General features: G+C 36.3%; 2 protein-coding genes across 7 annotated transcripts; both read left to right on the top strand.

Moving 5' to 3' along the window:
- The first annotated feature begins 3258 nt into the window (after positions 1–3258).
- Positions 3259–6728, top strand: LOC112189936. Of its 4 annotated transcripts, none has more exons than XM_024329332.2 (9): positions 3259–3537; positions 3739–3923; positions 4010–4285; positions 4770–4828; positions 5156–5192; positions 5274–5345; positions 5525–5675; positions 5765–5929; positions 6176–6728. In XM_024329332.2, the coding sequence occupies exons 1-9, from the start codon at positions 3364–3366 to the stop codon at positions 6530–6532; spliced, it is 1476 nt and encodes a 491-aa protein (XP_024185100.1). In that variant the 5' UTR covers positions 3259–3363; the 3' UTR covers positions 6533–6728. The 4 variants fall into 4 exon arrangements, with proteins under 4 accessions (XP_024185100.1, XP_040371150.1, XP_024185102.1 ...); XM_024329335.2 differs by having other exon boundaries at positions 3396–3537; positions 3755–3923; XM_040515216.1 differs by lacking the exon at positions 5156–5192 and having other exon boundaries at positions 5279–5345.
- A 3801-nt stretch (positions 6729–10529) lies between these two features.
- Positions 10530–15033, top strand: LOC112187691. 3 transcript variants are annotated; one of them, XM_024326580.2, is made up of 3 exons: positions 10530–11054; positions 11705–12204; positions 14032–15033. In XM_024326580.2, the coding sequence occupies exons 1-3, from the start codon at positions 11036–11038 to the stop codon at positions 14887–14889; spliced, it is 1377 nt and encodes a 458-aa protein (XP_024182348.1). In that variant the 5' UTR covers positions 10530–11035; the 3' UTR covers positions 14890–15033. The 3 variants fall into 3 exon arrangements, with proteins under 3 accessions (XP_024182348.1, XP_024182347.1, XP_024182346.1); XM_024326579.2 differs by having other exon boundaries at positions 11620–12204; XM_024326578.2 differs by having other exon boundaries at positions 11599–12204.
- Positions 15034–15955: the final 922 nt, after the last annotated feature.

Raw genomic sequence — 15955 nt, 5'->3', positions numbered from 1 at the left:
GCTGCAAAAGCAGCAAGTAAAAATGCAAAAAGCAAATAAAGGTAGCAGACTTGCTGTTATTGGATATGTAATTATGTGTCATTGATTTTGAAATTTATGTGTTATTGATTTTGGTTTTTGGATATGCCTTAATGTGTTATTAATTTTGATAGGTTAGTAACTTAGTAAGTTAGCATGTTACATCAATACAATGTTACTGATGTTGATGACTTGGTAGACTTGTTGTGTTATTGAATATTGATGTTGGAATTAGAGAAATTGGATATGTCATCTGTATTTGGTGAATGCAGCTTGAAAGATTGATAAGTTAGTATCAAAGCATGTGGAGTTGTGGAGCAGCTGGAGCTTAGACATTTAGAGCCTAAATATGTTCAATTTTCTGATTTTATGCTTTCATTTTTCAACTTTGGTGTTATGCAATGTTGTACTAAACATTAGACAATGATGATTTGGTGTTCTAGTTTAGGAATTTGCATTAAGGCATTGAATAAGCCAACAAAGCATTTAATTTTGCTATTCACAGTGGACAATGCAAAACAACAGTGCATTATGTATTTTTGTTCATGTGTTATAGCATTGAATTATTCTGTTGTAATAATGTCTATGATGTTGTTATGAATATTGATGAGTGATAACTATGATATATTGCTTGAGAAGCCCTCATTTGCATTGCATGTACTAAAAATACTAAAAATAGTTGTAGAACATGCCTGAGAAAAACTGGATTTTGGGACCGAAAAGCCCAAAAAGCCGACACTAAATATATCGGTTCGGCCTTCTCTCGATTCTTACATTTTAAATAGCCCGAACCAAATACTTCAGGCTCGGTCTGAGTCCATGCAAATTTTAGGACTAGCCCAACCCGAGCACAGGCCTAGTCATAATGGGTTTTCTTAAAAGTACGTACCATTATCATAAGAGATCATATCTTGTTAATAGATTTATTTAGTCATCTTCCAATCTTGTACACTAGTTGCATACCCGTGTGATGTAGATGTTATTGTTAAAAAAAGAACATGAGTTTTGTTCTCACCAACTTTTTCAATTTTATATTTATTTTTGTGTATTTTTAGTTTACCATAATAACTCTTTTAAATAATTTCATTACGAACTTTTATCTTTATCCTAAAAAGTGTTTCGAATATTTCTAAATTCAGTGAAGCTTTTGACTCCAAACTTTAGCTTCCCTTTATGGTAGTAGAGATAAATCTTATACAATTACAAACCTCATTCATAACAATAAAGAGTTTTAGTCTTTTAGCCTTAGCTTGAAACTTACCACGGTTTGTTTCAAAATATATTGTCATAATATAGAATTGAGTAGAGAATTCACTAAGTAGGTGAACAAGATTGATGTTGGATCATATTCACCTATTCAGTGAACTTCATGCTCAATTGTACTCAGCTGTCATTAGACATAAATCACATGGTGGATAATAATTAAATATTTAGAGTTTATTTATTTTTCTCTCTACTCTCCACCCTTGGATTTAGATTCAATAGTATTTTAGTACAACTGAGCATGGAATTCAATGAGTTCGAGAACAAGATTGAAGTTGAGTCATGTTCACTTATTTAAATGAATTTCCTACTCAAATGTGCTCAACTGCTATTATATATAAATCACATGGTGGATAATAATAAGGTAATTAGAATTTATTTATTTTTCTCTCTATTAGTGAAGATTGATGTTACATATATGTTAAATTGTTACTCAACGGACTAAACATATCTTATCTTTAAAAAAAAAAAAAATAAAGAGTACATACCAGTTGTATGCCCCTGTTTCATAGATAAGAATAGTACAAAATCGACTACTCTGTTTTAACAATCGTAGCTCTAAGCAGTCTATGTTAACAAAAGAATCTCGCCCTACATGCAATCTATTTTATGTAATCTCACACACTGAGCACGCAATTGTGGTACGGTGACACTAAGTACTTTCATATGGGTTCATAGATATGCTCTCACTCACATAGAAATTTATTCTAACGAATAGTAACAAAACTAGATAACTATGGACTCCTTACCCTTGGAAGGGTGTGACCCTTCTGACCTCTTTAGCTCTGACCTCTTGATAGGCCCAAATAGCCCAAAACCTGAGACCAAGCCCAAGAGCCCAGTCTCAGGCCGAGGCCCACGGCAACCAAAGAAAGCAATAGCATAAGCTATTCTGCCTCAGCCATATGGTCATAAAATAATGACTAGTTGGTAAAAATCCGATATTCTGTACAATAATTTTTTTTTATATTAGTTTTTTAACTTTTGGACTGAAAAATCTTAAAAGAGTACCGTTAGGAATTTCGGTATTCCGTTAATTAAAATACATTGTAAAGATCATGCTTGCTAATGATGAGATTAATTAAGAAACATGAGATTTTTTTAAAAAAATTGAGGCTTTGCATGGTTCGACACATTGGGAGGTGACTCATGTGGAATGCATGCAATGACATAACAGAACATGTAAAGGTTTTATTAACATTATTTTTTCTTAAAATTCTCTTGTACCATAGAGCATTACTTTTAGAATGTGTTTCAATTAACGGACACCAATACTTCAAACAATTTTTCTATCTAAATTATATTGTTTTCTAACTTTCAAAAGTCAATGAAAAGATTTTGCATTGCTGTTCTGTTAATTTGAAAAGCATTTTTATATTATAATTATTTGAGCATGAAAAATTAAGAACATGAGATTTTGACAAAAAATCACATGTTATAGTTCGTAATTTTATTATTTTTATAATAGCGTTGTAAAACCTAAGTAACAACAATAAGGTATAAAAATATTGGATTGACAAGGCTAAATGATGTTAAGTAACATATATTTTCGCTAAAAACATCATTCTATTAAAATGTTAAAGAAGTCTATTTTTTAATACAAACATAGTCGCTAAATTCTCTTGCTAAAAGAAAAACAACCAATTCCATTCTGCCACATCATATACAGACATACAGTCAACAGCATACATGTTAAATTGATCGACCCAAATGAGTCTTGCATGCATGGAAAATCAACACGTACACACATTCAAAGCAGAAAATGAAAAACAAAGACAATAAGTTCACCAGAGAGAGATAAAAGCCAACTCCCCAGTTCAAGTCAGTGCCTTTGCGGAAAGCTAGGCTTATGTAGAAAGATGATCAATCTCTCCACTTTAAGGAACCATAAATTTCGCCCCCGTATTCGTTACTTCCCTTCTCAATCAATCATGGCCACAAGCTATTCTTACCTTAGTCACCAAGTCAGACCAAGAATTTATCCTTTTCTCCTTCCTCTGAAAAGCTAGCCAAAAGAGAAGGTTGAGTTTCTTTCATTGCTCCCATCTTGCACCAAATCCGAAATACCATTTGAATTCTGTCATGTCTATCCCAAATGGGGTTCTACTACACATCGTTTTCTTCTTGTTCTTGGCATCTTTACTTTCGCCGAAATGGGTTGTGCATGGGGAGAGCAACACGAAGAGACCGGATCCTTTGCGCCACCTAAAGAACTACAATGGAACTTTCAATATTCAAAGCAAGGATTACTGGGCTGTAAGTTCCAATCGATCATTCCTAATTCAATCTAGCTAGCCAATATACGTTGTGTGTTATTGTGAGCATTCATCACCACGCACTCAAGTAGTCAAGTGCATAATAACATGTCAGACTCTGTCATGACACAAATATTTAAGTATATAGGTGCATGTGTATGCGATTTTGATATATCGTGTGTTTTGTTCTCATATTTTCCAGTCTGCGGCATTTACAGGACTCTATGGGTACATTATCGCGGGAGTTTGGTTGCTATGTGGAATGGGATTTGCAATTTTCCTGACCTTCAAGCATCCAAACACTGGGAATTGGCGCATTAAACACTTTTTGGATCGTCACTCTATCCTAATGTTCTTGTTGGTTCTTCTCTTTACTCTGCTAGCCATGTAAGTCTGTATCAATTTGACTTTATATAATATTTATTGTACGCTCTGGTTGGTTTTAATCCTCTTGTATGTAATTGAACTTTCAGAGTTGCATCAAGTTCGGTGCTAGCAGTAAATCACAGCTCTATGAAAGGAGCGGAGAAATTGAAGAGGACCATATTCAGCCTAGCTGAAAGTGCTAGCCAAACCATCAGCAAAGTTACAAAAGTAATGAGAAAAATGGAATACATATTACTCCCTTATGACAAAGGCATTTCTATGAGCTTGAATAAGACATCCCATCAACTTGGAAAAGGATTGCGTTCGATTCAAACATTGGTTGACAACAATAGCCATACTCTTAACCAGGCAATTCAAGCCCCGTAAGTAATTTCTTTCGATCTCACATCATTGTAGGCCTTATCAATTTGCATTTTATACTTAGACATTTGAATTAGACCCTTACACTTTCAATACCTCACCAATTTCATCCCCCTAAAACTTTCTGGTTTATACTCTTAAATATAGAATCCGTGCATCGTTAAGTGTTGAACTCTGAAAAAAATAAGTTGTCTGCTAAGTTTATAAGGCATACTATAACGAAAGTTAAATAACCAATCACCCAATAATATGAAAAGCTTTCACTGGTTATGGATCACTAAATATTGCCCGAACTAATGAACAAATGAAGTTAAATTCTTAATGAACAATGGGACGTACTTTTGATCCGCTCAGAAATTTTCCTAGTTTGATATGTTAAGGTCCCTATAAGAAGTATTTCCAAATTTAAGAATTTAGTTAAAATTTCGAAGTTGAATTGCTTGTTTTGTAAGATTAAACATAAATTTTGCTTTTCATGTGTTGTAGATATATAGCTCATCTTGTGATTGTAACGGTCAACTTGGTGGTACTGGTTGTGGCAATAGGTAAATTTACTTTGAATCCTAGTACAATATTTACTATTCTATTTTACTTTTGTTAATTTGAGGACCAAACCGATTTACTCATTTAGACTTGAAAGAGCAGAAACCCTTTAGCCAAAAAGAAGGTTTGGATTGTGGTTTGGTCTGCAAATTCACAAAACTTTTGGGCATCAATATGTTCATACCACACCATCCGAATGAAAGTTTTAACCGTCTGAATGGTGTGGTAAATAATAACAAAACATGTCATATTAGGGTTTAAGGTATTATGCTTGCATACAAAAATGTAACGAAAACTCTCTTTTTGGAAATGCTGCATAATTTGGTCAGTTCTTCTCTTGCTGCATTGGTACCCAGGATTCCTAACGTAAGTTATTTTTCACCTTCTTCACTCTCTTATTTATGTAGTAATTGGATTATGCTACTAATGGCTCTTTCATTTTTTCAGTATAGTCATTCTGTGCTGGATATTAACGACTCTGGTGTGGGTCCTGGCTGGATTAGATTTCTTCCTTCACAAGTGAGTAATGATATTCTTACTTACTATTTCTCTGTGACAGAAAAACAAAAGAAAAAGGGCAACTCATACGTAGCATGAGTGCATGACCATTGTTAATTTCCTTGCAAAACTGATTTTTCAAAATTCAAAGTTATTTGAAACTTCCTATGGTGTTTCTGAAGTTCTATATGCTAACATAGTTTTGCAGATGATTCATGTTCAGCCCTAGAGGAATTCGAACGGAATGATAACAACAATACTCTAAGCTCAATCCTGCCATGCTTGGATCCGAAAAACTCAGATGCTCTGTTGGCTGAAATTGGCTCTACCATATATAATTTCATAGATAAGGTAAAAAAATCTATTATTAATCAACTTAGCAACCAAGTATTAGATTTTCTTTTTATAACATACGAGTACAATTTTGCTTTGTGTTGCAGTTGAATTCTAAAGTAGTAGAATTTTCTAGGTTGCTTGGAATGAACGAACAAAATGCTGATTTTGCATTTCTACGTGTATGCAATCCTTTCTCTGAAGGACCTAAATTCAGCTATGAACCAGAACGTTGCCTAAATAGTCACATTACAATCGAAAAACTACCAGATGTAAGTAAATTACGAATTTCTACAAATAACTTATTTCGATACTAATTATTCATGTCGAAAAACATAACTTTTTTTTTTAACCAACTTATGCTTATTTTAAATGGGTTACTTTGAGAAGAAAGAGAAAAGAAACCCTGATCCTTTTTCTTTATTATAATATAAAACCTTTGATTGGATTGTCGAATTAATATGAAGAAAATGCCAAAGCTTGATTACTACGTACTGTCGATGAAAATTCATGAGCAGGCCATTGCAGGAGTAACTTGTTACGATGACCAGGACAAGGAAGCATGCAAAAGAAGTGGAAGGCTCCTTCCCCATACCTATTACAACATGGCCAGTGCTTACAGCCAATCCATCCAAGAATTTCTGAAACTATATCCTACCCTGCAGAGCCTAGCCTACTGCACATTTGTCAAGGATGGGATTTCCGAGGTCGTCAGGTATCAATGCAGGCCAATTAAGCTTGCGTTTCGACTGCTATGGGCGTCCATCCTCTCCCTTGCCATTTTCATGGTGTTTTTAGTAGTACTTCTGGTGGCAAGAGCTTTACAAGAGAAAGGTAGAGACTTCACTATATTTACCATCACCCTTTCCCCATAAAACAATAGAAAAAACAAATTATAATTCATTTTGAAAAATGAACTTCATGACAGTCGTAAGACATTGGTTAATCGAAGGAGTTGTACATAGTTCTTAGAATAACTTTTTCCTTTCTTTTTTTCATCAATTGTATACAATTCTTCGTCACATGTTTGTCACATTGTATTACCACTCGAAATTCAATTTAATTATTAGTTGTGATATATCCTAACTATCATACAAAAATGTTCACACTATGCGGTGCCGTTAGTAAACATTCATATATTCTTTTAGGTAAAATGTTCTGATGGAGTCGTCATTAAAGCTTTCTCTAATCAATGGAATAATAATGATTAATTACTCCCAAAAGTCAAAAAGGAGGAAATTGTTGTCGCCTACTTCAAACAAAGCTAATTTGGAATGATTATAATTTGCTGGCCACAAGGCAAAATAAGAAATTATTGCAATTCTTGCGTAATTGCACGAAGAGTTTGTTTTTTTTAATTAGAAGTTGAATTCATTAGATCAACCACCAAAATTGTAAACTCTTACGAACTTACATAAGAAATTTGGCAAAAAAATTTGAACTACCTACTTAAGCTAGAGTAGAAAATTAAGATCTCTGAGACACTTAAGCCATCTCCAGCCGTGGTCTATGGGGTCGTTATAATCAGAAAAATGAAGATTTCCATCTCCAATAAGGGGGCTAAGCTAAACCAAAAAAGCCATTTAGGGGGGCTATAAGGCCAAGGGTTGGGCTAAAGATTTTTGGTACAATAAGGGTTGGGCTAAAGATGGCCCTTTATAGAGCCCTCAGGCTATATTTTTGTGGGCTCCACATTGCTGCTCTAAATAAATCAAATGAGATAAAATATAGAGATCAACGGCTGAAATTGATTAAAACTTGTAGCTGGCTTATGTCAGCTATCTAGCTATCTGTTTCAAAATGTATTTGTTGTTTTTTTTTTTTTTCCATTTTCAAAATATAGCCGCACTTTTGAAAAAATAATAAAAAAATATTCAAAAAATCATATCCAAAAAATTAATAAGATTTTAATTATAAAATGCTATATATTTGAAAAACATAATGAAAAATAATAAAATAATATGACATTTAAACTTATAGCCCTAAGGGTTGGAGATGGTCAAAATTATAGCCCTTACTATTTACATGAATAGTGATTTCGGGGGCTTAAATTTAGCCCCCCATAGCTGAAGATGTCCTTACATTCGCAAGCCTATCTAAGAATGAACAAACCTCGCCCTCTACGAAAAGTAAATCATTCAACTAACTCTCCCTTGCCAATCACACAATTGTGGTACAAGTAAGAAACTAGAAATGTCATAAAATACTTATAGAACTTAGTTTAAACTCACACAAGCTTAGACCCGATTGAAGAAAATTAAACAATAACTAACTCCTTCCCGTTCAAGTTGGAGCTTTTACCCATAGACTGGTTTTCCAAATTGCTTTTATTGGGAGACCTTTTTTCTCATTATCCTCCCCATGCTTGAAGTCTTCTGCTTGTCACCAGAAGGCAGTTTATTTTTGCTTCTAGCAGGTCTACCCCTTTTCCTCTTCATATGGCCAGAATTGGCCTCCCCCTACACAACCGGAACCAAGCCAAGATTCTCCGTTCCAAGTTAAAATTTCACTTACCCACAGCCAAACTCAACTTCAATTTCTTTGGAGACATAGTCAAACCATCTTCCCTAACTCGAAATTTGCTGATAATCCTCTCTGGAGTCATTTCTGTCTCCTGCAAGTTCCTCACCACCACATGACGTTGAGGTTTTGGAAACATAGTGCTCAGAGGTGGTTCAGGAACCTGACTGAGCAGTGGAATCGGAAACACAAGAGTTGGGCCTTGGGGTGAAACCCTAGCCTTCATGGCCTCATTAACAACCCTGCCACTAAAGGTACCAGAGCTCGACACAGTCATGGTTTCGTTCGATGGCAGCACTCCAGTCTACGGCTGCCAGTACCATAGGCTAGGAACCCAGAACAGTTCGCTCAACCTCCTCACCATCCTCGTTCAATGTTGGTCCCGAACACGGCAAGCCAACATGAGTCACCAAGCCGCAATTAGAACAATGACCTAAAAGTTTGTCGTACTTGAATCTGGACAAGAATTCAACCTCATCTTCTACCCAGTACCAGCGTTTAAAAGGCAATGGCCTGTTCAAAGGTATCTTGACTCGAATCCAAAGCTTCCCAACTTTCTTGCCATTCTTATCGATCTCCTGTTCAAAGGTACCTTGGAGAGTGATCCAGTACAACGCGTTACCATAAGGACTTTCTCTACTGGCGTCAGTGGCGGATTTAGGATTCGAAAATGGAGAGAGCTACGTATTTATGTGTTCCTTTAGGCGAAACCCAAAAAAAAAAAAATTGGTACAATTATGCACAAGTGTGGGAATGTAAGAGTGGGGAGATGAGAACCTGAGAGTTCAAGTGTTCAAAGATTGAATTTAGTCCAGAATTTAGGCTTTTTAGGGAAGAAGAATAAGACGAAGAATGAGAATTTGTGATGGATTGAGAGAATGAGAGAGCCAGGGAGGAGTTTGACTTCGATAATTCGGGTGAGTTTCGTTAAACAAACATACATATAAACAAAAATATACATCATATATATAGAAATTTTTTTTTTTCCAACCGAAAAGTTTGGGGAGGGCTTGAGTCCTCCCCCACCCCATATCTAGATCCGCCCTGATTGGCATGGTGCCATCATAACTGGTGAGATCCACCGAAGCATGGTTGTAGCTCCACGGTGAGTCGCGTCAGATCTGAACTCTATTTGTAGGGTTCGACAACGTGAACTGAACCCTATCTTGCATGAAGGGGGTTGTTAAGGACGCTCGTTATTTTTTGTTACATTTGTTGAAAACGTAGCTAAACATTATATTAGAAATTTATGATATCATAAAAATGTTACTCTAACTATGCTTGAAACATATACTTAAGAGCAGCTCCTTATCATGCGCTAGAGTTCTTCTCCAACCTCGTTATGAACATAGTTCTCAATCCAAGGCGACTTTCACACTCTTTGCTCCTAAAATTTAACATTATTTTTTGAAAATTCATATATTCATTTGACAGTTTTTAGGCAATCAACATGCAACATCACAATAATAGTAATGCTCAAGTGATGCCTTGACAATTTTCATATAAGATCTAATTCTTGCATGTTAAAAATCTTTGAACTATAATTTCTACAGGCATTAAACAAAATTGCAATAATATTATTATGTGCTTCAAATAAAAGCATTGTTGACAAAGCTTCATTCAAAAGAACCCATAAATTTAGATTATTGCTACTAATTGAAGCCTTTGACCAAAAAGTGATTCCAAAGTAGATGATAGATCTATTGAAGATTTAGTCTCAAATGACCCAATTCCCACATGAGTTTAGATAGAATGAAGATGGCCAAAGCATCGGCGTATAAAAATGAAAATTTTCAACGTGCTCAAATGACCCAATTCCCACAAGAGTTTAGATCGAATGAAGATGGCCAAACCAGTGTGAAATTTTTCAACATACAAATAGATATAAAATTTAGAAATAGCAGAAACTTTAAGGACATGGATGTATAAAAGATGTGATGATCGGGGGTACTCAAAACAGGCGCAAATCAAATAAATAATTTGTTATTCACAAAAATAACCAAATATTAGGAAAGTGAGAAAGAGAAATGAGGAGGGGAAGGAGGAGAAGTAAAGGTTGCAACAACAAAAAAAGAATTGTTCTTCAATGTCTTTCTGTACTACTTTAAGTCAAAAAAAATTGTTCTTCAAATGTCTTTCTTTTCAAAAAAAAAAAAAAGTCAAAAAAATTGACAAAATATCAATTGACTCAACCATATGTCTCTCTAAAATTGTTAACAATATTTATTTTTGTCTAAAATTGCTCCTTTGTCTTTTTGGTCCAATTTAAAAAAAAAAAAAAATCTATATGATTGACAGATCATGGTGTAGTAGGTGTTAATTGTTAATGATTTTGGGCAGTGAGTATATCTACCTATTACTCTTCGGTTGTTTCTATAGCAAGAGAGTACAGTATTCCATTATCTTGAAGACTCTTATGAACCACGCGTGAACTTGGTGTCACGGAACCTGCCTTGCGAATGAGATCGCAATTTTAATGGCGACCCTTTAAACTCAGCTGTCAGAGTCTAACTGGATGAATCTCATCAAGTAAGCAATTCACCATATAATTCTAGCAAACATCAAATCAGCAAAGCGAAAAAAAGGAAAAAAGATCAAGGTTATCGAAAGCTGCCAGATATATATTTCTGTATCTCGAAGACTCGAACAAGAAAAGACCTTTGGTCCCTAGTCAACATCATCAACCGTTCAACCCCCAGATCCATTCGAAGCTAAAGTATAACCTACCCAACTTCTTCTGTGCTCCTGTGGACTGTCCTATGCTTTGGATTGATTGCTTGGTCTTCCCAGTTTGTTCAACTGTTGTTGGAGCAGCAACATCAGTAGCAGAACTCAAGTCTGGAAATTGAGCATAACTAATGCTTAAAAGGTTTTCAGGTAAGTCTTCTTTTGTTAACTCTGATTAGTGTTCTGCTTGTGGGTAATGAAAGTAGGGATCTTTGTTCTGTTTTTGGCAAACCCACGTCTTTTTTCCTGGATTGTTTAACTGTTTATGTGGATATGTCATGTGGGGTTTGGATTCTGATATACAAGTTCTGAGCTTTAGGTCGATTCAATCTGTTACAGAAATGGGTGTTTTTGTTTGATTTTATTTGTGAATTCCTGGATTTTTCATTTGCATTTTTGCTCTGTTTGTAGCTTATTGAATTGCATTGCAGTGAATACAACTTTTTGTTTTGACAAATTCAATTTGATTTATTTACTTCATTTCTGACTTTTAAGGATAGTTTTGTGGTTGCTTAACAAACTTGTAGGGCGAGTAGCAATCAATTATACGATTAAGTTTTTGTAAATTAACTACTTTTGAGACTGTCATAGTCCTAATTTGTGCTTCCTGTTCTAAACAATCGTAAAATTGAATACTTATGTGCATTATAGGTTAGCCTGGCTGTTACTTATGTTTGGTATTGGATATCCATAGGTTGCATTTTGTTAATTGCAGCATTATCTTGGAGAGTATAAAAAGGAAGAGAAAATGAGGATGAGGAACAAATACAGGAAACCAACCACTTTCCGTTGCCATGCAGGGAGCAGATGTTCAATATCTGCTGTGGTGTGGAGCTTAGTAGGATGTCTTCTTATGTTTCATTTCTACTCCCTAGTTCACCGGAAGGATGGGATGGGCAGAGAAATTCAATTTGGAGCAAGTCACCACCCACAGTTACGTGAACTGGAAAAGGTTGAAGAGGAAAGTATCCACATTCCTCCACCAAGAAAGCGATCCCCACGTGCTGCAAAAAGAAAACCTAAGCGACCCACCACAATAATCGATGAATTTCTTGATGAGAATTCTCAAATTCGGCATGTCTTCTTTCCTGATCAGAAACTTGCTGTAGATCCGATGAAGGATGCGGGGAATGATAGCTATTACTATTACCCTGGAAGGATTTGGTTGGATACTGAAGGAAATCCTATTCAAGCCCATGGAGGTGGTATTCTATATGATGAAAAATCAGGAACATACTATTGGTATGGGGAGTATAAAGATGGGCCTACATACCATGCTCACAAAAAAGGAGCAGCCCGGGTAAGTGCTCTACTTTGCCTGTGCGATCTTATTCTAAGCTATGGGATGCAATTGCTGTCACTTAAGCTATCCACACATTTTCTGTTTCCATTCGTTTAGATGCATTGTGTTTATGCAGCTGTTGCTAATTGTAGATCATCATTGAATATATGATTGTTTCTCTTTGCATATTTTAACCTTTTATACTAGTTTTGTCCTAGGCTAACCCCTGCACCTACTTCATTTCTTGATATGGAATTTAGTTTCTAGCATCTACACAGGGTGCTGTTGTTAATTTTATCTAATTTGATTCCTCCTACATGCAATAAATACATTATGAGGTCAAATTCAACTCTGATAGTTTTTACTTCACATGTCAGTTCAATCTAGTCTGGCAGGATATTAGGAACTATAACCAATAAATCATTAACAACTGTATATTATGCCTTCTTGGTATGATCTAGAGTGTTAGGTTGGAGATTTATTTTTCCTTCTTGGGCCTTGACATGCCAATACCAAGAGTTAAAGTTCCTGAGACACAATGTTGTGGACTATGATTATAGTAATGACGCATTGTAGTTTCTAAGACTAGAAGGAAGAAATTAGCACTACTTGGTTAGGTTCTTTTATAATCAATTTCAAACCATCCGCTAGAGGTTGTATCAATTTCAGGACCTTTTTCGACATTGCACAAAAGCCATTACTTTACATTCAGCTAGCAATAAAAAGGCTACTCGTAATTGCCATCTTGGTATAGTAATTATGGGTAACATGAAGATATACAAAGGAACTAGAAAGAATGTACCCCATTGTTGGTGACTTGGGATTGGATGTGCATCCTCTATTATTACTTTTTCTGGGCTGTTCACTAGGATGCTCTTCAGGGAAAATGAAGGTCTTTATTCAGAATTTATCTGTTCTAAGAGTTCTGTTCCAAAGTGTTTTGTTCTATTGGAATTTGAGATCCTACAAGTTTTGGTATTTCACGCAGGAATTTCATGTAGGTATGTGGAAACACCTATTGCTAACCATTTACCCAAGTCATAGCCCTTCCCAGACCTTCACTAAATTGCAGAATTTTTTAAAGCCATGATAAAACTTATGCTACCACAGCTCTAATTTCAGATCGATGTTGTTGTGGTCAGTAAGATTATGCTCAGTAATGGAGCTGTCAATATTTCTCCTTTTATTTTTTAGGCAACCAGTCCAAACCATGAAAAAGGTTTGCAGTTGAGTTGAAGACATCAGCCTTTTGTTTCTTGGCCAGTAGAAATGAGTTCCTTTGATCAAAGGAAGTATCCCCATAGATAACTTCTACTCATGGAATTAAGGCTCATTCAAATTGGCCTTCTCCATTTGATGATGGATAAGTGCTCTTTTTGTACATGGTGAGGCCATTGCTGATAAGAACCCAGTAAAAGATCTGTCAGTCAGATTTGTGGGGTAAGTAGTGGATCAATGTATCTAAAGACTAATGAAAACTATCCCACATAGAGTCTGATCTGAAAACTCCATCTTGTTCAATTTGGAAAGAATGGAACTTTTTGGCTACAATTTACTATCTGTTTGTCAGAAATAGAAATGACATCTGGTTTTAAGACTATAACGATAATGTTAGTTGTTAATAGGGATTTTGAGGGTTTGAAAAGAAATGCTTACTCAATGTGTGCTCACAAATTGTGTCTGAACTAGGTGGTTCAGTCGTTTTAATGTGGTTTCAGAGTTTTATTGTTTCATTTCTTGACTTAAGTGCTGTTACAATATATCCAGTAACCATGTGTTGCAGAGTTAATTCCTTTTAATAGAGTTCCTTTTAGTACAATTGTTGAGTTTCTGTCTTTTCTGCAGGTTGACATCTTAGGAGTCGGTTGCTATTCTTCCAAGGACTTATGGAAATGGAACAATGAAGGTATTGTACTAGCAGCAGAAAAAACAAACGAAACACATGATCTCCACGAGTTGAATGTTCTTGAGAGGCCAAAAGTGATTTACAATCACAAGACAGCGAAGTATGTAATGTGGATGCATATTGATGATGTCAACTACACCAAAGCTTCTGTTGGCATTGCCATCAGTGATTACCCAACTGGTCCTTTTGATTATCTCTATAGCAAACGGCCCCATGGATTTGAAAGTAGGGACATGACAATCTTCAAAGATGATGACGGTATTGCATATCTAATATACTCCTCTGAGGACAATAGTGAACTTCACATTGGACCTCTAACTGAAGATTATCTTGATGTGACCAACATCATGAGAAGAATTCTTGTGGGACAGCATCGAGAAGCCCCAGCTTTGTTCAAGCATGAGGGAACTTATTACATGATCACTTCAGGCTGCACGGGATGGGCACCAAATGAAGCACTGGCACATGCAGCAGAGTCAATCATGGGGCCATGGGAGACTATGGGAAACCCCTGCATAGGAGGGAACAAAATGGCTCGACTTACAACATTTTTTGCGCAGAGCACATTTGTGATACCTTTACCAGGATTTCCTGGTTCATTTATTCTCATGGCAGACAGATGGAACCCCGCAGACTTGAGAGACTCAAGATATGTATGGTTGCCCTTGATAGTAGGGGGGCCAGTTGATCGGCCCCTTGATTACAATTTTGGGTTCCCCTTGTGGTCAAGAGTGTCCATATATTGGCATAGGAAGTGGAAACTTCCTCAGGGGTGGAGTGGGTGGAAAAAAATATAGATTTTCTTTGTTTCATCTGTGTACCATATGTGAAGCATGGTTATTCTTTCACCGGCTCGCCATGATTGTTGCATTACTGTAAATTAACAGCGTTTGCTTATAGTTCACTTCAGAGAGTAGAGGATATTCAGTCTCGCAACCACTGCAAGTTCGCTCATCTTTCTTTTATATTATGTCATAGCTTTCAGCCTTTAGAGAAGCATGACCACTAGTTTTTACTGGCTCTTTTTCACTAGACTGTTTACTCAGACTTGAAGGAAAATGGGAGTGAATAGGAAAAATGTCTATTTACCCAAATTTGAGCAACACTCACCCATTTACTCAAACATCTTATGAGATTGCCGACTTACTCAATAATTTACATGTCTTTTGCCCTAATACCCAATTAAGTTTTTTTTATTTTTTTTATTTATTTTTAGGACAATTTTGTCATCCCCCTCTTTGTCACTTAGAGAGAGTCATCGAAGACTTCGGAAGACTCCGGTGACCGGCCGCCAGATGGATTCAAGCAATTGGTCACAGGAATCCGGCGTCCGATTTTATTGCCCCCCCCACACCAATCCCAATAATCTTTTTACTGCTCCCCAATAATTTTATTACTGCTCCCAATAATAAGATTATTGCCTTCCAATAATCGTTTTATTGTCTCTCAATAATCTTATTATTGCCCAACCAAATCATAATAAACAAAACAATAACTACTAGCAAAATTTCCTTTCATTCTCGGAGCGCACAATTTACCAAAATAAAATAAAATTGACCACCCAGAAAATTCTCTGGGCACCAAATCAGAGCAAACCATAAAGCTTTCTGCTCAAAAGAGGACCATCATGGCAGCTTGTCGTCTCCCACTCCCCCTCGGCTACGACTTCCTCTCTACCAACCCTTCCAACTGCCACCTCCTCCTCGTCGCCCGTGACCGCCAGGGCCACATCGCCCTCCTCGACCTCCGCCACAAGTCCCCATCCTCTGGTTCGACGCCGACACCAACAACAACTCTCGCCTTGCCATCTAGGACCTCTGCTTGGTCCAGGCCCGACCCGCGTCCTACCTTCTCGCTGCCATC

The sequence above is a fragment of the Rosa chinensis genome, chromosome 2 (assembly GCF_002994745.2).
Source record: "Rosa chinensis cultivar Old Blush chromosome 2, RchiOBHm-V2, whole genome shotgun sequence".
Classification (NCBI taxonomy): domain Eukaryota; kingdom Viridiplantae; phylum Streptophyta; class Magnoliopsida; order Rosales; family Rosaceae; genus Rosa; species Rosa chinensis.
The sequence above is the reverse complement of the archived record's forward strand: the minus strand, read 5'-3'. Positions and strand labels throughout refer to the sequence as shown.

What these genes read in the sequence shown, in the direction of transcription:
- LOC112189936 (XM_024329332.2), top strand. Translation starts at nt 3,364, where the DNA reads ATGTCTATCCCAAATGGGGTTCTACTACACATCGTTTTCTTCTTGTTC. An exon ending in AACCAGGCAATTCAAGCCCC is followed by an intron (nt 4,286 to 4,769) that starts GTAAGTAATTTC and finishes CATGTGTTGTAG; the next exon opens with ATATATAGCTCATCTTGTGA. An exon ending in CAATCGAAAAACTACCAGAT is followed by an intron (nt 5,930 to 6,175) that starts GTAAGTAAATTA and finishes ATTCATGAGCAG; the next exon opens with GCCATTGCAGGAGTAACTTG.
- LOC112187691 (XM_024326579.2), top strand. Translation starts at nt 11,653, where the DNA reads ATGAGGATGAGGAACAAATACAGGAAACCAACCACTTTCCGTTGCCAT. An exon ending in ACAAAAAAGGAGCAGCCCGG is followed by an intron (nt 12,205 to 14,031) that starts GTAAGTGCTCTA and finishes TCTTTTCTGCAG; the next exon opens with GTTGACATCTTAGGAGTCGG.